This window comes from Lepisosteus oculatus, chromosome 5, assembly GCF_040954835.1.
Source record: "Lepisosteus oculatus isolate fLepOcu1 chromosome 5, fLepOcu1.hap2, whole genome shotgun sequence".
Lineage (NCBI taxonomy): Eukaryota > Metazoa > Chordata > Actinopteri > Semionotiformes > Lepisosteidae > Lepisosteus > Lepisosteus oculatus.
The window spans coordinates 17,118,748-17,145,052 of record NC_090700.1 but is presented as its reverse complement, the minus strand read 5'-3'; the positions used below and the strand labels follow the sequence as shown (position 1 = coordinate 17,145,052).

The 26,305-nt window shown below is 38.4% G+C and overlaps 1 protein-coding gene across 1 annotated transcript in view; it reads right to left on the bottom strand.

Annotated features, from left to right (window-relative positions):
* Positions 1-26,305, bottom strand: part of lhfpl6 (LHFPL tetraspan subfamily member 6) — a 90,637-nt gene that overhangs the window by 7,965 nt on the left and 56,367 nt on the right. The window contains exon 3 of the mRNA XM_006628196.3: positions 304-402. Within this exon, the coding sequence (XP_006628259.1) occupies positions 304-402 (99 nt within the window). The remainder of the gene's footprint in view (positions 1-303; positions 403-26,305) is intronic.

Here is a 26,305-nt window from a genome sequence, read left to right as displayed (position 1 = left end):
TTATTGCTTTTTAAAACTTTCAGAGCAAGTTAATCTGAAGACTATATTGCATATGAAATAGTATGCATATTGGATGAAGTGGGACATAAAAACAATATTGGTCATTTGAATAATAACAAGGTCAGTAGAAATATTAGTTTGTGTTTAATAAGAAAAGATTTAAAACAAAAACACTCTTTTTTCACCATTGTAACTTTCCAATTACTGTTTGCAATGCACAAGATATACAGTATCTACATACTGTACGCTTGAGGCAGACCAGCTATCTCAGCTTCAGATGAGGAAAATGTGTAAATTTCTTACCGAGCTCAAACTGGTCTGAGCTGTTACTGCAGGTCTGTCGCACCTCTTCACTGTCCCAACCCAGGGGATAGAGAGCACAGCCAGAGCCAATCAGCAGGCCTGCGAAACACAATAGAAAGTCATCAGCATTTCGGATTCCTGGATTACTGGTTACTGTAGCTGGACATGATCAATGTGAGTGGAAGGTACAATTAAAAAAATGCAGTAAATATACAGTATGTATATTTCTTACCATATATATATATTTCTTACAGTATGTATATTTACTGTATATACACTATAATATGTATCGTGTTAAACCTTTTGCAGTACTGATGTCATAAACCAAGATTATCTATTAAATATGAGGACATTTTTTATTAAACCAATTTTTCTTTAGAATAAAACCTTGTTTCATGATCATGCTGTTCATTTAGACCCTGTATACTATTTATAGAGTGGCTTATGGATAAAAGGCTAAAAAGAATAGTGAGATGTCTAATGGCATGGAGATGATCAGAACTGTAGAAAAGGTGCTTTTCAAGAGCTTGTTCATGCTGCACAGCCATGATGCACAGCTTTGTTTTTCTGTTTGAGCAGGTTATGAGCTTTGTGGCTCCATTCCAGAGGAACACTTTCTGGCATGAGATGTTTTATAATCAAACGCCTTAGTCAACAAGATTACAAAAGTGTTTTGGAAGAGCATAATCCACAGAATTTGCGATCCTGAAATTAAAAAAATGAGTTAAATATATATACTTATCAGTTGGATCACAGGCACATTTTCAATTAGTCACTTAAAACCTTTTCAAAGGAATGTATCTACACCTTTGCTCTATTCCCCCAAAACACATACACTACTTACTTAACCCGACCCTAAGTATAAACCTAAAAAACATGTTTGAGACATGTAAGCGATGTATGAGACTCCAGGTGACTAGGATGTTCTGATAGCTTTAGAGAGCTGTTAAATGGAAAGATGGTGAGTCTTTCATCCAAAAAATGACAAATTTGACAATATCTGGGCTATGTCCTTTAATTGTTTTGCTGTGTATGCATTAAATTTAAGGATTATGACGGGTGATGCAGTCTCTCTTTACAAGCTGTGTATTGTTTAGTGGTTAAATTTGTAGACATAATTTCATTAACTGGCTCCTTTAGAGTATGTCTAGACTGTTTCCATAAAGCATATTCTTCATAAGATTGGACATATTATTTCTGTTCAAAATGAGCGTTGTTTAAAAGGGATCTTGGCACGAGACCTGTATGGGATTTAATTGATTCAAGAGTATAACACAGTTTTGCTTGTTAATGCTTCCTGACCAAATTCCAGGCTTTATTGAAGACTTTTTTGATCCTTGGAGTCTGCTTATAATGATATTAATTGGGTTGTTCCATGTGCACCTAAATGAAAACTCCTCTATCCTGACTATATGAAGCTTGGTCTGTTTTTACAATGCAAAAGCTCCCATCACTGAATAGCATAAAACAGATATCTCTGCCAGCATTATGCTGTTTTAAAAAACAAAAGAATCCCATTTTTCAAAGCCAACCACGAGAGACAGCAGGCTGACAATGGTCTCTCCACCTATCATTACCAAAAGGTCCACAGAGAACTGATTCATGTAGCTATGTGACATTACAAATATTAGCCCTGGCATTTGCTTTAGGAAGAAGCCACTCAAGAAAAAAGTCTAAATGAAAACCTAAAATTGGAACATTACAGGGATCCCCCATCCAGTATGTAATAAAGACGTTTATAAACCTACCATTTTGGCCATAATTTTTCTCTTTTGCTCAGTGCTGAACTCCTGATACAGTTATTGTCTTTGAGGTAAAACTCACTTCTGTCAGAATGGGAGAAGTGATTTCAAGATCACTAGAAAAAACTTTGTTTTTTTGTAACAGACAAATTCTTTAGTATTTCAAGGTAAGGATTAGAATAGTGGCTATGTGTCACTGATCATACCAACATGCTTATTTGTCTTTGACAGGATAAACACAACAAAAGAAGCATTAACCCTTACAGATTTCCCTGGATTATTTATTAGAGTTTTTTAAATTATCATCTTATTTTTGTTTGTTTTCACAATCCCACTTAAAATGTCTGAGCCAGATGTGAAAATTATTTTCAATAATGTACTCATGACACACACACAAAAAAATCTTAAGGATGCCTTTTTAAAGCTTAAAGATCTTCCCTGCTTGTGACCACTTACTGTATACCAGACAGTTCCCCCATCTGCCTTGCATTCCTGTAGGCTCACTGTTTGTTAACACTAATGAAATGCTTACATCTGTGTGACTGCAAATTTAAATAAGCACCACTCAAATAATATGCCAGTACATCACTGAATATTAAAGAAGCCTGATTTAAATTTGAGATTAGTTCGTTAGTAGCACCTAACAGCTGCCAATAATCTCTGCCTGTATCCATTAGCTTATCATAAAGTCCTGATAGGGTTTACCTCAAAGCTGTCTGTGGGTCTGTGCACAGTTAAACCATTATTGAGCTTAATCTGTGTTATGAGGGTTCAATGATAGCGATACTGTTGTGCTACTGCCAGCTGTGGCACTACAGACTAATAACTCAAGCTCTCATTTCTGGAAAGTGCCCAAAAGGTCTGTTGGTAAGTGGCTTTACGGACACATTAGCCTAATCCTTTTCAATTTACCTCTCCCTTAGCTATCGTCCATGAGCAAGGAAGGAAGTTCAGATAACAGGGCTGTAGGAATAGATAATTCATGTCACATGCTCTCCTTTTAAAGGAAACTCAGATAAGGCAAGGAATTAATTCAGGGGCAAATACGAGAACTGGTACAGAGAATCCAGAGTTGAGCATCTGTGCAGTTTGCAAAATGGACTCCATGATAAGTCAGCAATTAGGGTTCCAACTTGGGGTCCAACTAATGGCATTATATATTTTCAAAAAATATAGAAAAATAAACATATTCTGCTGCCAAAGAGGTGTTCTGAGGGCTAAATTCAGAAAATGTGCATCAACAGAGGCTTGGGTAGTGTGTTACATACAAGTCAATGTGAAAGACTAGTTCATACCACCAAACATCACAGAACTTTGCAAGAATGTGTTAATAATTAGCTTCTTTACTGCTTTACTACTGAAGCATACAACCTGTTAACAGTAATAAAGGCTGGTGACACTAAAATACAAATGCCAAGAGACATAGACAGTGAGCACAGAAATGAATTCTCAACACAGATTATAGCCCCATCAAACTAACAGCTTTTTAAAACTTAATGAAAATGAAATAGAATTGAAGTGAAAAATAGGTGAAAAGACAAACCAAATCAAAACACAAGAGTTTTTAAAAACTTTCTTGAGCTTCAAATACATTTTCCAAGGGACAGTGCAATCACATTGGCTCTAACTAAGGAACAAAGTGTGTCACACTATCTATAAATGAAGTAAGATATTTTTTCAATGTACAGCCTTTGTAATGAACAAGAAACCAGACGAACAACTTGAACAACGTGAACAACTATCCAGATAATTCTTCTAATTCTTGAAACACGCCTTTCTGGAAAGTGCCCAAAATGGTTTATGATGTTTTTTTTTAATCTACTGTCACTGTACTTTGCAAAAATATACATTTCAATATTATGTACATTTCTGAGTATGTTTATCTCCACAAATGTTGATAAGGATGAGAAGGATAAGAGCTATGATTTTACAGCCTATACTATACATACATAGAGTCAGTTCTATGCATTCTTCTAAGTTTTAACTCTTTATTACTGTTAACTGTATCCATGGAATTTCTACATATTTCTTGTTATCGTAGTAATGTGCATACCCCCTAATATTTTTGTACAATTATAGTATTCAAAGGTGTACACAAAGCTGTGCTTCAAAATCTATATACAGTGCCTTGCGAAAGTATTCGGCCCCCTTGAACTTTTCAACCTTTTGCCACATTTCAGGCTTCAAACATAAAGATATAAATTTTTTATTTTATGTGAAGAATCACCAACAAGTGGGACACAATTGTGAAGTGGAACGAAATCTATTGGATTTTTGAAACTTTTTTAACTAATAAAAAAATGAAAAGTGGGGCGTGCAAAATTATTCGGCCCCTTTACTTTCAGTGCAGCAAACTCACTCCAGAAGTTCAGCGAGGATCTCTGAATGATCCAATGTTGTCCTAAATGACTGATGGTGATAAATAGAATCCACCTGTGTGTAATCAAGTCTCTGTATAAATGCACCTGCTCTGTGATAGTCTCAAGGTTCTGTTGAAAGCGCAGAGAGCATCATGAAGACCAAGGAACACACCAGGCAGGTCCGTAATACTGTTGTGGAGAAGTTTAAAGCCGGATTTGGATACAAAAAGATTTCCCAAGCTTCAAACATCCCAAGGAGCACTGTGCAAGCGATCATCTTGAAATGGAAGGAGTATCAGACCACTGCAAATCTACCAAGACCTGGCCGTCCCTCTAAACTTTCAGCTCAGACAAGGAGAAGACTGATCAGAGATGCAGCCAAGAGGCCCATGATCACTCTGGATGAACTGCAGAGAACTACAGCTGAGGTGGGAGAGTCTGTCCATAGGACAACAATCAGTCTTACACTGCACAAATCTGGCCTTTATGGAAGAGTGGCAAGAAGAAAGCCATTTCTCAAAGATATCCATAAAAAGTCTCGTCTAAAGTTTGCCACAAGCCACCTGGGAGACACCCCAAACATGTGGAAGAAGGTGCTCTGGTCAGATGAAACCAAAATCGAACTTTTTGGCCACAATGCAAAACGATATGTTTGGCGTAAAAGCAACACAGCTCATCACCCTCAACACACCATCCCCACTGTCAAACATGGTGGTGGCAGCATCATGGTTTGGGCCTGCTTTTCTTCAGCAGGGACAGGGAAGATGGTTAAAATTGAGGGGAAGATGGATGCAGCCAAATACAGGACCATTCTGGATGAAAACCTGTTGGAGTCTGCAAAAGACCTGAAACTGGGACGGAGATTTATCTTCCAACAAGACAATGATCCCAAACATACAGCAAAATCTACAAAGGAATGGTTCACAAATAAACGTATCCAGGTGTTTGAATGGCCAAGTCAAAGTCCAGACCTGAATCCAATCGAGAATCTGTGGAAAGAGCTGAAAACTGCTGTTCACAAACGCTCTCCATCCAACCTCACTGAGCTCGAGCTGTTTTGCAAGGAAGAATGGGCAAGAATTTCAGTCTCTCGATGTGCAAAACTGATAGAGACATACCCCAAGAGACTTGCAGCTGTAATCGCAGCAAAAGGTGGCTTTACAAAGTATTAACGCAAGGGGGCCGAATAATTTTGCACGCCCCACTTTTCATTTTTTTATTAGTTAAAAAAGTTTCAAAAATCCAATAGATTTCGTTCCACTTCACAATTGTGTCCCACTTGTTGGTGATTCTTCACATAAAATAAAAAATTTATATCTTTATGTTTGAAGCCTGAAATGTGGCAAAAGGTTGAAAAGTTCAAGGGGGCCGAATACTTTCGCCAGGCACTGTATATAGTCTATTTCTATTAATTTAATTTGACCATAAATACTTTTACCATTTTGCAACAGTGTGGAGGCAGTCTGCACAGCAGTATTTCATTTTCCTGCATTATACAGAAATGTGTTCAACAATCTAACAGGCATATCAATCATGCGATAAATAGCACAGGATAAAATTAAACTAGAAATGCATCCCAAATGCTGTAGTGATGCTGCAGTGGTATCTTGTTTTGATAGGAGGACATTCTCCTATTCTGCAGAGCAATATAAAAGATCTCATAAAAGATCAAATAGTCATTACTGGGGAAAAAAAAAGATTTTTAGTGGTGCAAGCACACAAATGTAAAATTGCGTGTTGCTGTGCAACTTATGACTCCAGCAGAAGAGATAAAACAGGCTGACTTATATAAGATAGCACGCATACCCTAACAAATTTGTAGCTGTTAAGACTGGGAGTATTGCAGCTAGAATAATATATTCACGATGAATATTAAACGAAATAAGAAATTCTCTTTCAAGTCCCGAGTTCGGGTGGGAGATAAAGAAGCATGTAATTGGCTTTAATTTCCTCCAGTACAGAAAGTAAAACAAAGGTTGGGATGCATCTCTTTGATATCCTGCTACAGCCCCGCGGGTCAGACTTGAAAAGAAGAGAGCCAAGAATAGCTTTAAGAGTCACTGGTTTTGCTTTAGAAACTGCACATACATGGTTCTGCAAAAGAAATGAAAAATAGACATGTAGTTATTCCGTTGGTGCTAGTATTAGTACAAAATCAGGCTTTGACTGCCTCTACAGAACATGATATAGCTCTCTGTGCATTATTAAATGATTAGCTTTTCTCTTACTCGTTAGTTATATTTGCTGGCCAGCTGGTGAGCACTAGACAATAGCTAAATTAGACATTAGATTGCTTGCAGACAAACATATATACAAAAGATGATGCGACTAGGCATTAAGTAAAACAGCTGTGTCCAGATTTAATTTGTAAATCAAGGAAAATGCTTAATGATAAATGCTAAAAACATGCAATATAGTACAAAAAATCACTCTTCTAACTAAACCAAGAAAATATTTTGATAGTCCCTGAACAGCACAGGTCATGCTGCATTTTGTAAAATGATTTTATTAGAGATTAGGGCCCTTCATCAAATGTGCCCATTGCATTTCAAAACAGGACCGCCACAGTTTGCTTCTGATCAGTGCGTGTTTTCGTATTTTCCTTCTTATTTTTGTGAAATTAAATTGGTCACATGCCCGTTAGCAAATTGTCTTGATGTGGAAAACGGGGGAAGAGATTTCTGAAACACAATAAGCCACCATATTAGACATATGTGAGGCGATAGCAAGAGGAGGGGGTTGCTTCCTGACAAGGAAGAGAATGTGGATTTTCCATGCTGAGTTACTTCACCCTTCCAGTGCTATTTATACACCAGTGATAAGAGGCTGGCGTCACCATGGTCCCATCAAAAGACTGACTACCTTCATGGGCTGCTTTAGTTCTTTTTTACAGGCTGCTATCTACATTCCATCTGGCTGATAGACCTCTGCTTTACAGACAACAACAGAGTCGAATACTCCTATGTTATTGGTCCCCGATCCAAATTCTTGTATGCTTTTGCAGGTGGCAAAACTTGCCCGATTTACTGAATCACTTTTCTTTATGAGCCACGGTTGTTTATGTTTAATTTAATAATCACTTTCAACTGGAACTAATCTATTAAGATAACATCTTGCCTCCTGAGCAGCCTCATTTCAGACACTACAGTTCAGCAGTGTTTCACAAATGATACATCAGGAAGATACGGGCAGTTACTGTAGCTCTGTGTGAGCACATCTCAGACTGGGAGTTGTATTTCCCATGCCTCCTCTGCCTCCAGTTGCATTTTGCTAACATTTTGCTAAAGCAAGATAACACAATTGAATAAATCTCAAAATGGAAATGCTTCCCACTTTCCCTAAGTATAGGGTTGGTATTATTGCAGGTTTAAACAGTTGAGTTGATAGTAGATGGTGTATTAATGCAGTTTGAATTGTTAACACACAATCTTTCCTTTCTTTTGGCAACTTTCCCAGCCTGTTTTTCTTTGTATCGAAAAACTATTCAGAAGTTATCAGATGGGCATGTTAAAATTCACAATATGGCTTTTTGCAGATGATTACAGAGATTACAGAGGCCTTTTTGCAGATGATTACAGAGATTACAGAGGCCTTTTTGCAGATGATTACAGAGATTACAGAGATCACAGATTACAGAAGGATAACTGAGCCTTTTCCTTCCATTTTGTCACTTGGTTACACAAGAAGACCAATCATTTAATGTTTTATTTAAGACCAAATACTATGGACTGGTGTGTTTATTTCTTCGGTGTCCCAAGGCCTGTTAATATCTTCATTTGGCTCAATTAAGCAAATAAGTGGTTCTATTAATTAAACTAGGACTCAAGGAGAAACCCTGTTGCTGTCAGGATAAGCTATCATACATATGTTTTCAATCACAATCACAAAAAAAGAAAAATGTCTTGTTAACATAATGACTACTTTAGATACATATCTAAAAACATGACTTTCAGTACTCCAACAGGACGGAAAAATTTACTGGAGTACCATAAAGTAAAAATTGGTAGAGACTTGATGGAAAGGACTAGCAGTTACTAAAGGCTCCACCAATTGTCAACTCAGAAATATGAATGCTTATTCAATCAATGTATTATAATTTTTTATTTTCTGCAGTTTTTGCTGATGTTTAACTTATTATGCATAAAAGTGTTCAATCTGAGTATTTACGTTTTGATTAAAAACGTTGACTTTAAAAATCCTGTATACATAGTAATGCAAGAAAATGGGACCACATTGGAAGGGAATGAATAATTGAATATTTTTTTCATATATTAAGTACATTACTATGCTTTTGAAGATTTTTTTCCTATTGAAGTTTTATTAGTTTTTGTTGCAATACCAATATATTTTCATCTCTCTTCTCCAAAGAACACTGTTACCATCCATCACCTCCCTTCTTGATCAATCACTCCATAACATCCCTGACATCCATTCAGATGTAGTTACTGTAGCTCTGTTGCCAGCTACAGAATAGTATTACATACATGAACCAACAACATAATGCTTGTTGTAAATTATGCGGATGCAAAACTGCCAATCAGCCACGTAAAATAGAGAGTACAGCAAACAGCTGCTCGACACTACCATGTTTCAACAGGCAAACCTGTGATATTTTAACAAAGGAGCAGAAGCTTTGGCAGTCAGATACTGCCTTCTAAATGGTGACCCCAGTGTTGCAAACAAGCTAAAACTAAATACCTTGTTTGTTTTCCAGGCTGCTTAACATATATCCTTCCCTAAACTAAGAGGGCATTTAGAACTGAAACAAACTGTTTTTGGAACAGATTGTTTTAGGTCCTTCAAAAAAAAACTAGATGAAGATCAATTAGCTACTAGTAGCCAAATGAGTATGATGAGGTAATTAATCTTTTTTTATTTGTAACCTTTCTTGATTTATATAGTATATCCATTGCTAGCTTAATTCGAGGAGACTACATAGATAACTTTACTAGGGAAATGTTGAATTTCAAGTCTAACCTCTGTTTCTGCAGTGTGGTATTATACAACATTCACTCAAAACTCAAAAGTTACAGTTATACAGACTAACTCCTACAATAAAATAGGGGTGGAAAGATCTCATTCTCAAGGGCCTAATACTTTTCTATCCAACTCCTATCTTAATTGTTTAGTTGAGCTAATTATTTCAGATTAAAATGTTGTTTTGGCAACCTGTTGTTAATTGAAAATTGAATGCAAAACATATGGACTGGATGTGTCTATCCCTATCCTAAGTGTTCTCTGAGTCTGCATTAACTGTCCCAAATAACTGTTTGTGGTCTAGATGTTGCATTCAACAAGAGAGCTATCCATCCATCTATCCATTTTCAAACTGCTTCATGCAATTCAGGGTTATGGGGAAGCCAAAGTCTATCTTGACACAAAGTATGGTACAGCCTGGAAGGGACACCAGTCTGTCACAGGGCACACACAGACAGAAACACACACACAACTCACACCATGGTCAATTTTCCCAGTATATCGTGGTAGGAATCGAGGGAGTACTGTGGGAGAAATCTCACACGAACAAAGGGAACGCATACAGTACAAACTCCTTGCAGATAGGACCCCTGTGCAGGAATTGAACCCAGGCAGCAATGCTAACCACTGTGCCACTGGGCTGCCCCAGAGCGCTAATCATTTTGTTTAATCAGTTTTTTAAGTTAGATTCAACTACTCAAATCATCTGGAACCCACGGGAATTATTCATTATGTACCATAGTAAGGGAGCTGGAAAAGCAGAAATCTGGACTATTTGTGGGTCCCTGGAATTTGGATTTTGCTCTTGAGTTGCAGAAGTAATTCTCTACCACTTGCCCTCATTAGCTGTCTCTGTCACACATGAAAAGCTCTGAAGACAAAGAGTGCTCTTTTTTAATGTGATGTATTTGCTGCAGATTTATTAAGCTGGGGGGCGGTGCCTAATTCATTCAACATCTAAGCTTCCCAAATCGAATGCACATTCTTCTATGTCTGAGGGACTGCCTCCTGGGGTAACAGAGCACTGAGGGAAAAAGAAATTAAATTCCCATGGAATTGTCATGGAAAAGAGCTGTAGGTGTAATTGTCATATCATGGTAACAAATAAAACAGCTCCTTTACTTATGTGTTATAAACAGCCCAGCTTTTCCTCAAAAAACACCTGTGTGAATGTACACAATGTGTATCAATCACTTATCTTTTAAACTTTCCCCCAGAATAGTAACACTACAATTTTCCACATTCTTTCTGCATCTTTATTATACAAACTAGGGTTCTTTCCTTTAAGGCTCTGTTTGATGCAGAAAGACGAAGCTCCTGTGTCTGAGTGTGTTTGTGCCTGCTCTGTTTCATGCATAGTATTTTGTTGCATTTAGTATAATTTTCTGTTTTCGATGGCATGGTTTTAAACTGGCAAGGCTACGCGTATAAAACTCTCTCAATCGCACTGCATTCTCCACAATACAGACACACACATCCCTGACAACTCTTCCCTGAAACTGACAAACATGCTTCTAACGAAGACATCTAGTCACACCCTTTTCTCTATCCCACCCACCCTGATTTAACAATGCATACCTTTGGAAGCCTTTCAAGCAGACTTTAAGACACTCATATCTCTGGCTATATCAGTATGGGATCCATGGTATGAAACTTTATCAGCACTTAGGCATTTGGCAACTTTGTGTTACAAAGTGTACTGTACTGCAGCTAACAAAGAGCTGTATCAAACCATCCTGCCTGATCCAGAAAATGTATCTTATTATTTTCACTTTATTTAAAGTTAGAAAAGTTAGTAACACAAAATGTTTTTTTTTTATTTTTTCTTCTCATCTTGCAGAAACCAGAACTTTCAATATATCAAGGTTAGAAAAGCACAGCTCAGTACACCTTTCTTAGGAAGAAGGTCTCATTTTGGATGCTAATGTTGATACCCCAGTGAAAAAAGTGAGTGGTAGTGTAGGAGTCTTTTGTTCCCAAAATAAGCATTTGAACATTTTTTTTTAATTAAATCAATTTGATGTTTTTCCATTTATTTTGCTTTCATCTACCTTCCTACATTGCTCTTCCTAAATAATTACAGTACCATCCAAAAGTATTGGTTCAACAAACACAAAACTGTTATTTTTAGTCTTTGCTAAAAGATTATCTTGGCGCCCTCTAAAATGCATTTCAAAACTCATCTACTGTAGGTACTTCTGAGCAAATTCAAATCTTTTTTATTCTGCTCTTGGTGTTCATGAGAACTTTACAACTTTAAGTGAAGCTTTTGTAATTCAAAAGGTGAATTTTGTTTCACCCTTACCCTCTGGAGGCTGATATCACTGACAGTTGTTTTAGGGTTTTTCTTTAACAGCTCGGATAATTTTTCAGTAATCAACTGCTGATGTTTTCTTGACTGGTTTTGAATAATTGGTAATTGTACCTCAGTACATTCCATATTGTTGATTTTGGTTTTCATTTTGACTTTTGCCTGCAGACATCAAACACTGAGGCAAGGCAAGGTTCCTGTTCTCCGTTTATGAGTTCTAATTACCTACAAACAAATAACTGACCAAGAGACACCTATCATTCAATTTTGTAAAAGCTTTTTTTCCGCCAAAATATAGAGGTTTAACAAAATGCATTGGTTTAAAAATATAACTTTGGATATATACTTATCGTTTATATTTATATCCTTTACAAATAATTATAGTTTTTAGTAAAAACCCTAGTTCAGATTTCACTATCCCAATGTTTTTGGAGGTACTGTAGATTCATTCAAGTTTTAAAATATGTTGTGTCTTGTATGATAGACCACAGCAAGCTTTGTAAACAGAATAGTGCACACATCTCAGCCATAACACTGGCATTGCTTATCACAGTTTGTGTCAACAACGTGGCAGCACTTTCATCAATGGATTGCTAGTTTTCAGAATGACTGAGAATAACAGCAATCATCAGCTTTTGAGAAAACTGGTCTTGATGTCAGTGTGCATGTCTGTATTTATGTATGTCTGCCCTGCAATGGACTAGTGTTCCATGTAGTGTATGTACTGCCTTGCGCCCATTGCTTGCTGAGATAGGCTCTGGCTTCCCTGTGACCCTGAATTGGAAGAAACACAAAATAGATGGGTAAAATGGCAATTAAAGCATACATTAAAAATGTATTTTTTGATGATATTCAGTTAGCTATGTCTTAACCTCAGTAATAAGAGATTTTATTTTAGAAAATGTATCCTATTTTATATATGGATCCTGATGATGAAAACAGTACAGGAATTCTACAATTCTAATTGCTAGTTTTCAATGTTGTCTCATGACTCAAAATATTAAGATTAAAATAAACTATGTGCTCAACTGGGCTCTATCACATGAAAGAAAACTCTAGAGTACTAGTGGCATTAAAGATTTTTGCTTTTTTCAAAAAGCTATTCCAGCACTTGTGAAACTGGGAGGCCCTTACCCAGAAGGAGCTGGTTGCCACAGCAACCACCAAAGAGATTGTTTACAAAAGTCACTTGGGCTGCATGTGGGCAGTTGATAGCATAGCAGTTAACCAAGTGTGAGGAAAAACTTCAAAATATGTAATTTACGAAGAAGGGTAATAATAAAATGGGATTTAGGTCCAATATAAAACCCAAAGTGTGGAAATGTAAAAAAAGACAAAGTAAAGAAGCCTTCTGGGAACATTAATTAATTTTAATTGACTTCTTTTAAAGGATTCTTCATATTTCTAGTGCTACCCATGAAATTAAATAAAAGTTCTTTTTTTTCTGTCAGGGATATATTTCATACTGCATAAAGACATCTTCTTCTAGCTACTGCAACATAAATTAGAAGTTTGTTCTGTAATCACTGTATTAATTCCACAGCATTCAAGTGTATTTATGTTCCTTTTCATCACCAGTACCAAACTCCAGTGCTCCCACCGACTTGACAAGCCATCAAACTCCATCCCAATTCAGATGTTGAATTTTCCAGGAACTCAACTTTTGAGTAGAAAGTGTCTTTATTACCTTGAAAGGATAATTTGTTTTAGAGCATATAAAGAAAAACAGACCATATAAAGAAAAACATACAAATAAGAGAAATCAAAGAGAATCATCTGTTGAGAAGGGTTATGGTCACAGATATAAATGAGAACTTAAACCTGTTTGGTTTAAGATTGGGAAACCTGTATCTGCATCCTGAGGTGAGTTACTGTAATTTGTATTATTATTATTATTCTTATTATTATTATTAATTATTATTATTATTATTATTATTATTATTAATGTGCAGCATCCACCTGGATGCATCCAAAATGAGACCAACCATAGTGCGCCAGAACACTCACCACACATCAGCTATCAGTGGGGAGGAGAGCAGAGTAATGAAGCCAATTCATAGAGGGGGATTATTAGGAGGCCATGATTGGTAAGGGCCAATGGGAAATTTGGCCATTAAACAAAGCGTGTGAAGGGTCCTCTGGGATGGAATATGCTTATTGCAAGACTTGAAACTGATAAAACATGGGATAGGGCTAAAAGATCAGCACCAATGACTTTAGAACATTTTTAAAACGTTTTTAATGAGTAAAGACACAATTTGTCCTTACTCCTCAGATTCAGATTCCCGAACCAGCATATCACTGCAAAGGTTAAGCCAGATTGTTGTTAAAAGACTGATAAAATATGATCAACAACGAATTATCTACCTTAAAATATTTAAGTTTAAACACCTTTTCCCCTTGAGGAAATAGAATAGACATTTGCCTCAAAATTTGACTTGCAGTCTCAAAGTTACAGTATATCCACTATCACTCCTACTTGGCTTCATGCTCTTATCATCCAGTTCTCCGTCTCCAAAAATGTCTCCTTATGTCTGGTACACACAGTCTTGCAAGTCTCCCAGTGACCTCAATCAGTCTGCTTACAACTCTCCCAGCAGCCAAATCTGTCTCCAGTCCCACCTTGGTTCTCCGAAAGCATTTTTTTTTCTAAGTTAGCCATTTCAGTCCAACCTTACCACACTCCATCGAAACTGACCTGCCTGCCTGAGACGCCATGACCTTCTTCCTTCTCCCTCAGCCTGTCCTGAACAGCTCCAGTGCAACCACATCCATAGAGCCATCTCCCATCCTGTCCTCTATGCCTGTCCTCTCTCGCCGTTGCCATGGCAACTGAGCTGGGTGCTCCTGATTCACTGCCTTCACTGCCCCGGCACACATACTGTTGTCCACTCTCACCTGACCTGGTCACAGCTCAGGCAGTAGCAGTGATGGATCCCACTCCCTTTTCCCTTTCTCTGCAGACATCCTGTTGCGGTGCCACCCCCAACTTTCCCCAGCACGTTTTTACCTGTGGCGCCGGCCCACCTGTCTATCCGGACAACTGCCGACAGAAAAAAGGATCTGCAGATCCTTGGGTTCATGAAATATCTCCAATTCCTCTTTCAAATTCCATATCAGTGTTTTGCAATCTGTATTGCTGCTTTTTAGGGGGACTATATGTGGCAGCATTAACATTGACTTCTCTCTGTTCAAAAGTTATGTTTCAACAACCCCTTTATCACCCTCACAAAAAACAATATTCTTCTAATCATTGCACTACAGACTCTCCAGTCGCATTGGTTGGCTTCAAAGTTATCAGTGGAACTTTCCTATCCCTCTTTGTTAATAATATCTACAAACTGTGCCTGTCAGTATTCTATTTTAAACTTTGTAACTTAAGCATTCTGCCAGTGCATTGTAGTATCCAACTCACTTTCCGGGGTCCTCACAGACAGACTGACATTCTCCCAGCCAGGTGAATTAAGCCAATATATCATATTAAATCGCATCATGTGTCTTGGCCCTTTTTTGGGGTTTAACCAAACTTCTGAATGCTTATTTAAGCATATACATAAACGTATATTGAAAAATTTGCTGATTGATGAGACAATGCCTTTATTGGTGGCACGCAGGTATCCTTGTAACTTACAGCTCTCCAGTGGCTGCAACGTAAATAAAGCCGAAATTTTTGGAGCCCATATAAGCTTCATCTCTCCTAAAAAGCAAAAAGGTATTTGTCCACCCCAGTGAAAAAGCTGTTAAGGGGAATCCAAAAGTGAAAAAGAGTTCTTTCAACTTTTTTGTTGCCTCCCTGGCCTGCACTGTGGCCCACCTTAGTGCCGCTCTGCCACTGTGGTATTGTGCTTGAAAATGGACACACTGTTGATTTATTTGCATTTTATCCCACTCTCAGCCCAAAATGGCACTCCAAAAGAGCTACATTATAATAGCTGTGGGCTTCACTTTTCCCTCACTGCAAAATCTGTTGTTGGATGGTGAAGTCTGTTGTGTTTTATACAGGTTAACTTGCTTCAATCACTTTGAATTCATATTGTTTTATGGAATCCTTCACATGTGAGTCCAGTGAGAGACTCCTTTTGATATTTTTTGTCATTCTGTAGGTATTTGTCAGTGGGGGCCCAGTAATTCAACTCAATGAAAATTCTGCCCTTTAAGGACATTCAATTTATTACTGAAAAGAGGGAGGCAAATGGAAAGCAGAGAAGAGAAGCAGAACCTTTGTGCCCAGAGGACCTGAATGAGCTTTGTTAATGCCAGTAAGATCGTCAATGGAGCAAGTGCAGAGGAAAGAAATTCCACAGCCCTCAAAGTGGCATACAAGACACAGCCCACAAGAGCAAAAGCAACGTAGAGGCACTGTCAGGCTAAACCCGAGCACAAAGGCAAGACAAAACGTCCAGCCCTGAGACAATGAGTCATAGCATTAGAATGAGCCAAGGGTCGCAGTCATGACAGCACTAGTCAAAACGTGACAGCCATAACTTACAATTTCTTGGGGTAGCCACTGCCAAGAAAGACCTTGGCTTTGCCAGAACAGTTCTGTAGAAGGCAAAGAATGCCTGAAATTCTTTAAATAGTAAGTGTATTTTAATATGGAAAACTAGCTAGTTTTCAACGTGGGAGAACGATATCAGCAGGCTTCCCTGAACAATATAACATAACAGTCTATGACACTGTTTGGGACACAGTGTTGTAGCCTATTTTAAATAGGCAGATCTCACAAACACACAGTTGTAAGGTAAAAAAAACAATGCTCTTTATTTACAGTACACTGTAATTTATTTTATTACAGTATAGTTAAATGTCCTGTCAGGCCAATTACAGAGAATGGCAGGTACTTCCCACTAGGGAACCTAGTACCTCAGATAATATTTACCATCTTGTTTGAACCTACAGCCCTCTTACAGGATTTATATTCATAATGACTGGAATAATAGAAATTTCCTTCTGAAAATCTTTTGCACTTCCATTGACCTCTGCTGTGGATAACATACATAGTCCCTGAAGCTCTTTGCTATCTACAATTTGGATAGCATTTGATCCATAGATTTGGATCTTACTGTGGACAGTAGGAACCATTACTCAGTTTTGAGATATAAGGTTGTAAAAAGGAATGGCACTCTCTTTTGGAAGCATTTTCTGAACCGAACAACAATAGGATTGGGTGCCATTATATTAGCTGATATCAGTGCAATCTGTATATGCCTTCCAGCAAACACTCAGACTATAAAAACGTATTTAGTATATCAGTGTGAAAACAGTACTGTGGTAACGACTTATAAAATGTATTTATAGAGAAATAGTTTTCTCATCAAATAGCATATTAATCTATTTCAGGAATCACTTACTGCAGGCTCTTATACAGACAGAACTGATAAAGCAGCTATGTTTCATATTAATTTAATTTAAATATGTGCACATTTTCTCAAAACAAGCAAATGTACAGAAAGCACAGAATACCATCACAAGGTATTTTGGCTTGCTCACAACAGTCTGCCACTTGAAAAAATTGAAATGGATGAAATACTTGCAATGAGAATCACATCTTTTGTCCCAAATAGCATGTGTGTGATTCTTTTAGGTTACTGCCTGTACACAGCTCAATGAATTTATTGTAGTTGCAGTAAGCGCTACATTTCTTTGATACTTAGTATATAATTATGACACTCAATAAAGTGTATGCAAATCACATGTGGCAACCCATAATCCAAAGAGCTTCCATTTCATGTCAAGGCTAGTCATCTGATGATCTTGGACTTTACACATTGCAGTGCTTGGGTCCCTTTATGAAGTGGATCACTAATATGACTCATGGGGGGCCCTTCAACACATTCACATTTGAATGGTAAATTTCACATAGCTCATGTCCATAGCAGGTAGTTGGTTGAGTAAAGTTGTTGGCAACATTCAAGTGATCTTGCCTGTTTCCCGTGAAAGCAAGACAAATGCTGTAGCCTCGGTAGGTGAACGTCGGTCAATAAAAGCAATGGCAATGAGTTAGAAATGAACCATTCATCCATCCATCCGTTTTCACTCCACTTGTCCTGGTGCGGGTCGCGGTTGCAGCAAGCTGAGCAGATCAGCCCAGACTTCACTGTCCCCAGCAACAGAACTCCAGGTGCTCCCAAGCCAGCCGAGAGATATAATCCCTCCAGCGTGTCCTGGGTCTGCCACGGGGGGCATCCTAATGAGATGCCTAAACCACCTCCACTGGCTCCTCTCGATCTGGAGGAGCAGCTCTACTCTGAGGCTCTCCCAGATTGCCGAGCTCCTTGCCCTGTCACGGAGAGTCAGCCCAGTGGCCCTGCAGAGAAACCGAATTTCTGCCGCCTGTATCCGCGATCTTGTTCTTTTCGGTCATTACTCCCAGCTCATGACCATAGATGAGGACAGGGACATAGATCGACTGGTAAACTGAGAGCTTTGTCTTCAAACTCAGCTCCCGCTTCACCCCCACATACCGGTACAGTGCCCCCAAAACAGCTGATGCTGCCCTGATTGCCTTGTCGCTCTCATGCTCCCCTCTTCCATCACTTGCGAACAAGATCCCGAGATACCTAAACTCCTACACTACGGGCAGCTGTTCCCCCTTCATCTGGAGAGAGCAATCCACTCTTTTCCGGGAGAGAACCATGACCTCAGTCTTGGAGGTGCTTTCTCATCCCAGCCGCTTCGCACTCAGCAGCTACATGACAGTACAAATTAAGACCGAATGTACCCTGCCCAGGACAGGGTAACCGGGACCTGCCCCTGGAGCCAGGGTGGGGGTGGCGTTCACCGGCAGCCCACATAACCCGGCTGGGCTCAGTCCGACAAGGCAATGTGGGGCCATCCTGTGGGCCTACCACCCGCAAAATGAAGGATGAGGGTCGGATGCGATGTCAGCCTAGTAGCAGGCATAAGTGGAAAGGACTTAGAAATGAAACAGCCTCTTGAAAAAGTGAATAATTGAATCCCACACCATTAGGCTGGTCACTCTTGGGTTCATCAAGCAGACTGTATCAGTACAACCTTGAAAATGTTGTTTTGTTTCTGTTGTCAGAGTGATCTGCTGTGCATGCACATGTGGAGCATAGCCTTCAGGATTTTATTTTACATCTCAGATCCACACAGATGGAGGCCCCCCAGCACCTGGCTTTAGTGCCAGCACTGCAGATTTTACTCAACCCAGTGCTTGCTGTCTGCACTACTGATAATACATTATACTAAACAGCCTTCATTTTTTATCCCCTTCAGTTTAATGCTGTTGACACAGAAATCCTCCGTGGGTTTTATTCCATAGGGAGCTGTTTCACTGTGAACAGTTAAGCTAATCCTGTAGGATGGTGCAGGGGATTTTCTGCGCCCTGTGAGGGGATATGGGACTGGGAGGGGTGGAAGAGGGGCTTTCTGAGCAGATTTGATGTTGAAATAACCACTCTCTGAAACTCAATTTTTAACATCTCATATCAGCTTTAAACTCAATCTAATTTATAATAATAAAAGTAAAATTACTTAAATAATATCCAGAGAAAGAGATTATATATTATATATATTTAAATATCTGAGTGAATTACAAACTTGTAATTATTACTGCTGTTGCCACTAAGAGAAGGAAAAGACATTTCAGTTTTACATTACAGTAAACAGGTGAAGAATTATTATTTAAAATGCATGATTATAAACCAGAAAAAAGATTCAATGCATGTTTCTGAAGGACATTCTGAAAATTGAACACAAAATAATTTCCTCTCATACCATTTCCTTGAATTCTTATTATCTTTACAAAGTCACAATTTAAGAGATAAGAATGTACACCCATCAAAACTGTGTCAGTTCCCTCCTCCCACAAAGAATTGCACAGGTAAATAAAATCCTTCTAACTGCCCTTTCACTAAGAAAAGCTGATAGGTAAATGGACTCTCTGACTTGCATGATAAAGAACAACTGCAAAGCTTTTTCACCAGCACTGCTTTACTGCTGTACTCTTAGGAGATCAGTTACAGTCATGGGAAATACAATGTGCCTGATCAATAATCCATTCTGGAACTGAGTGATTAAAGCATTTCTCATTTTTATGAATGCACTGAAGCTTTGCACAAGATGGGACAGCCTTTAGGACTTATCTTCTTTATAGGGCATAAAAAAGTATTTAACAAACACCTTATTAACACTTTTTATACTTGCTTCACCTTTGTTGTACATGAATACTATATGTCAATGCACCTTAATTTGTTTTTGTTTCTGTAGCAAGATGTCATAAGATTTGATTCGATTTTTCATGGTTTCTACAGTTGTAACAGCAAAAATATACAGTAAGACACCCACCCAGTTAATTGTGGCTACTGACAGTAGACATTCCATTCATAGCACAAAGTACAGGAAAATACTCTTAAATGTCAATGTTGAACAGGTGAACACAAAAGTTGTCAAACCTGGTTATAATGGGTACTTTCAAATGAAATATTTGGGCAGGTCGATAGTCACAATTGTGTAACCATAATTTCTACATTTTAACTTGAGAATAAAACCAGAACTTTAAATGACCACCCAAAAATAGTTTGAAAAAACTGTGCCTCAACAAGCAATCAACTGCACTTTACGTATTTCCCTAATCATGATCAAAGGCACTGAAACTGACTATAACAAAGGGACATGAATTCCATGTGCACCACAGCTAAAAACACAAGAATGAATTCAGCCTTTTTAAGCGCTACAGATGCATGCAATAATCATTCAGATGGTGCGTTCATGGAGAAAAGATAATGAATTCTTCACATGACCACGTTCAACAGCTTTATTTATTCTTAAATAAGGAAAGTAAAACCAATGTATACAGTCTCCTGATCAATTATTTAACTGTCTTCTGGTAAACTGAATTCAAATAAAACCATTATTCCTTTGCATGAAAGAAACAATATACATTGTGTGAAAAGGGCAGAAGTGCATGTAAGTAACACAATAAGGGTTGACCATGTCTATTTCAGGTCAAATACATCACGTATATCAACTAGGTAACAAGATATATCCCAGCATTAGATCAGGGAAGAGAAATAATTGAGTAACGAGAGAAACACCAGAGGGACATTTTTAGCCTTTTGACTGTGCTCTGGGTGAACTGATACTGCTGAGAGATCTTCTCAACTAGATATAGCCTTTGGTCCCTTCAGTGTGACCTCTTTGGTCTAGATACTGCACTAGTCGGGCAATATCTGTATAACAAAAGACAGGTGGCACACTGTGAAGATCTACATTCCCCCTGCCCAGACAAGCAGTTCAGTTAGGCTCGGTCTCTCCAGACAGGGCCTTCAGGCTGAGAGGAACAGCTGGAAGGCACTGTGTCTCATAACACCACCCACCACCTGCCTCCCCTCAGAGAGATAGGCAAATAAATGCAAAGATGCAGGGGAGTCCATATAATACCTGCCTGAATGGATGTGCTTATGTCATTTTCTGTGTCTAATAATGAGGGCACCACTGAAGCCACTTTGTTTCCACCTCTTTGGAATTTGTAAATCTAGGTTTCCTGTTTTCTACAGATCTACGGTTTGAACTAATCAAGCACTCCCATCAATTCTGTCAATTATTTGATGAAACTGATTACTGTATTTCTCTAAACAGCCTATTTTTAGCAAATACTTCAGGCACTGAAAATGCTGCACTGTGGCGCTTTGAAGCAAAAAACACAGCATTAGAAATAATTACAGAAATACAAAAAGTGAGCATATAATACAAATTACATAGTATATAATTAAACTTTGCATAACGTTTTAGTAAAAAGAAATATTATCAAATACAGTATTATGCTGACAAGGTGATTGTCAGGCAATGCATCAGAAAGTACAACAAAAGCTCAAGACCTACATTAGTTAAAGCAGTGATACTGCTGTAGAGTTTGAAATATGAGGTGAAAGCTTGTGGTAATACAATATGTATCAGCACCATGTTAAAAATCAATTTTTCAACATGACAGGGACCCCATGTGCATAGCCAATATATTGAACTATTTGGAAAGTAAGGACTGGCAGTACAGTAATGCAGTGGTTAACATGGCTTGCCTTGCAGCTCTTTGGTCCTGGGTTCAATTCTGGATCGGAGGTGCTATCTGCATGGAGTTTGTATGTTCTCTTTGCAATAGCATGCTTTTTCCCAGATGCTCTAGTTTCCTCCCACAGACCAAACACATGATGGCAGGTTAATAGGTTTATAGAAAAATTGGCCCTGGTATGAATGGTGTGAATCCCACGGCCAGCAGAGGAATCCTACTCTGTTGGGCCCCTGAGCAAGGCCCTTAACCCCAACTGCTCCAGGGGCACCATATAAATGGCTGACCCTGCTCTCTGACCCCACGCTTCTCTCTCCCCATCTGTGTGCCTGTGTGTCTCATGGAAAGCAAGCCAGGATATGCGAAAAGACAAATTAATGCAAGAAACTGTATATGGCCAATAAAGTGATCTTATCTTATCTTAATGTGTGCATGTCTGGGTGTGCCCTATGATGGACTGCCCTGCCCTGTGCCCATTACTTGCTGGGATGGGCCTCGGCACCCCCACGGGTCCTGAACTGGATCAAGTGGTTAGAAGATGGACGGAAAGTAAAGATGTCATGACAGAGTCTGAATATCACCAAAACCATATCCTAATTGACCCTGGTCCTTGATAGACAGTGTGCCTGTCTTTCCAAATCGTTTTATAAACCAACAACAGTTGAAGAGCTTAGAAAAGTTGGTAAATTGGTGTAATTAAACAAACCATAACAAGTTGATACAAATTGCTGAAAGCCCAGATAGACTGACCTGCTGTAGGTATACTGCTCCACTGGGACAGGACTGAGGACACCTGCCATATTATGAATGTTGCAAGGGGTCCTTCATTGATGTATCTTATGACAGCATGACAATAAGATGTTTTAAAACCAAAAGTAAAATTGTCGAAAAGGCTCCCACATCCCATCACACGAACAATACCTTAATTTGTCTATGTTAAATTTTGGAATAATGCATTGTGTGTAAATCATAAATGATTTGTACTTAAACTTGTTTTCTTAAAATTATTTTTAATTATGTAAATGTATTTTCCTGTTCCCATAATTGTTTCCAATACTGCCCACTGGGACAAAAAGAATGTTGGATTGCAAGTTCAGTATGTGTTTGAGTCTTCATATTGTGACTCCATATGCTGCTTATTAACAGTTTGGATCAGTGGTTTGGAATATACATGTATAACTGGCTAACACTTCATTTGTCTGAAATCCTATGTAGCCAGCATCCCATCTTTACAGAAGCTACGTATATAACTACAACAGCATTTATAATCTTTTGTAAATCAGGCTTCCAAAAGGCACATCAAGTGCAAACTATACAAGAACCATAACCCTAAAATGAGATACAGTATGACTTCTTCTATGGCAAATAATTTGTATTAAACTCATTATGTCTATAGAAGCAACAGCCATAATCAAGTGCGAAAGATGTTATAGTTTTAAATGTGAACTCTACTTTTTCCACTTACTATGTAAAACCAAATTCAAATTAAGCATGATCTGCAACTCTCACAATAAAATAATTCTATCAAACACCTCACAGCTCATTTCGTTGCCCTTACAATATGCAATATAAAATGGCAGTTCACAATGTTGTGAAGTGCGAGGATCTAATTTACAGAAGCTGTCAGATTAACAGTTTGTCAGAGTTTCAGAACGTTCTGGAGACAAGTCTTTAAAGTGTGAAAGTGCTCATTATCACACAAGGCCAGTGTACAGTTTCTTTGCACAGTTTAGATATTCACAGGAGATGATTTTCCAAGTCATTTGAAAAATACAAAGCACACAAAAAAACTGTTTTTAAAAAGATGGTGCACGTTCAATCACCAGCCACCAAAGATTAAAATATGAATAAGGAAGCTGGAGTTTTTTCATAGGTGATTTCTCACAGACAGCTGGCCCCCCCATCACTGTAAAACTGCTGACTGCTTAACAAATTTGTGATCCTTATTTATATTTTCTTCTGCAGGGGATTTGCCGTCCAGGCTGTGCTTTACCTCATTTCACCTGTTAGAGAGTTATAATCTCTAAAAGGAAAGACGTAACAGTACTTACAGCATGAAAACTTTCGATTTTTTATGAATCATACATGTTATCACGTAATCCTTAATGCTTTCAAATGACAGTGTTTGGCAATGTATGCAGATGTCCAAGCTGATTGTTTTTTTTACTGCTGCCATTCATATAGTACGTATTATTTTTATTTAAAGCAAGAATGCATTATACACATGTAGCAACAATACTTGGAAGCTGGGTCTCATGAGACAAGATAATGATAGATTCTGCACCTGTCTTGTTGCGTGTTTTTACTCCCCCTGGACCAGATTCTCTGTGAAACTTGGAGAGTGCTGCCATGGTGACATCTGATTGATTCAGAGCTTATACTGATCACAAGGAAGCTGCTTTTTTATTATTATTTTGCTTTCTCTTTTAGTTTTGCTTTGTTTCTGTTTTTCCTGACATCACTGCTGCCAAAGCTGCAGAAACAAAGTTTGACAGGCCTCAAAAACTGCACTGAAGTTCCGAATCTAGCTTCAGAAGTTTATCAAGGTTTTTTTTATCATCTTCCCAAGGCACGGAGCACAAAGAAAAAATAAAAGACATTCCTGGATCTGAGAGCCAAGATTCTTCATGGGAGAAGAGAGTCTGTGACATTATGTAGGGCACAGAGGAAAAAAGGTTTCTCAGTCTAGCCTAGCCCCACAACTCGAATCTCAAAATGTAAACACCCAGCGAGCATTCCCAGAAATTGGTTACGGTTCACTTTTTAAGACTGCAAATTAATCTGGCCTCTCCCTCCTTTCTGAGGGCTGGATAGCAGAGAAGTCAACCAGACAGGATAGTGAAAAGCAGAGGAATGCAGTGGGGCTTGTCATTTATTTGAATTAAAAAGAGCCTGGAGTCTGTCTTTCCATTTACACATCAACGCCCTTAAAAAGAGTGATTGCAGCAGAAAGTGAATTTTTGGACACCACAATTTCTCACTGGGAGAAAACACAGCTTTGTTGCAGTCTGTTTGCATTCAAAACAATAACACCCCTGTACTGGATGTCAGCTGGAGTGAAAAAAAAGATTTATTACTTGTTCATTTATCTGTGAGAACTGCCAATAGAATTACTAAGGTAAACAAACAAACAAACGAGTCAAGAGTTTGAAAGGGTGTTCTGAATATCTCAATTTATAGCTGAATTTCTCCCCATTTGTGCCTAAAGTTTCCAGAAAGCATACTTTTGTAATTGTGTATTTTGTTAATGTAATAATGAATTCAATTTCCTTCCATTTTTGGATCATATTCACTATTTTCACTGAAGAGGAGCAGATGGGGCTCTGTATTGGGTCCTTTGAACCTCTCCCCACAATATTGTTTATACATTATGTCAAAGGGAAAAGAAGAGCCAGTCTGTCTGGTGTATTTATTCTCCTAGAAGGGGCTCAATACAGGCTTTGTATTGAAAGCACTGTGAGTCTTGAAAATTGATTTTTTACTAAAAAGGTTAACATATTAAGAAAAATCACTTGTGTGCTACTTATTACACTAATTTCTTTCGGTTTGTCTAAAAACTAAGCAGTTCTGTTAAAGCAAATCAAACAGAGATCAAAAGTACTTTTTTCTTGGAAAAACAACTGTTTGGACTTTTATCTGTTGTATATATCATTCATTTCCATGCAAACCATTTTGATTCTGGAAACACACAAATTCATTTTGTGAACTTCAATATGTAACACTTGCATGTAACACAGAGGGGGGAGCTGTTATCTTTGCATGATTTTATGATTCATTAAATCATGCAAAGGTAAGGCTATATTTAAAGGTTTGGAAGAGCTTTTGTTCAAATATTTAAAAATAGTGAAATATTATTTTGGATATCTGCCTTCCTTCAGCAGCTTCTCTGCTCTGCATGGCCTACCTGCATTAATGCATCCACCCCTTGGTTCCTGTTATGCACCTCTTCCATTGGCTTGGGTTGCCATAGCCTGCATTATGGGAATCATCGTCCACCTTTTGGAAAACCTCTTCACACATCCTGTGTTTATCTCAGGCTGCTGCCCACTAGCTTCAATGTAATTATGACACGGGCCTGCTTGCCCTGCCTCCCTTTGTCCACTCCATCCTTTGCTCACTTCATAATCAGCCCTCTAACAACACCTTAGTAAGTAACGACACCTGCAGGTATTCCTACTGAACATGCCTTATCATCAATCTTTTTGCCCCTCAGAACTGCTCCCAGCAGGAATCCAGTGTTCTGCTCCCTATTTCTACCTTTTCTCTGCATTCAGCCATTGACCACACTATATCTGATCAAAGCTGTAGGCTGAAACATTTGGTCTGTGATAACTGTCACCGCTAGTGCCATTAAATTTATGCCTGTCAACCCCAACAAAACTAAGTGGCTGCCGCTCCAGAATTTCCAGAGCCCTCCGCTGGATCTTCCTTCGTTTCAAGGTTCCTATCTTTCTTTCATTTCTTGGGTGATATTGACGCTTCGACACCTCCCCCGCTAAAGTCTCGACTCAGCATTTTTGAAAATTCCCTTCAGCATGGAACCAAAACAATTTTGTCTCTTGGGTATCTAGGGATCATCCTCAAT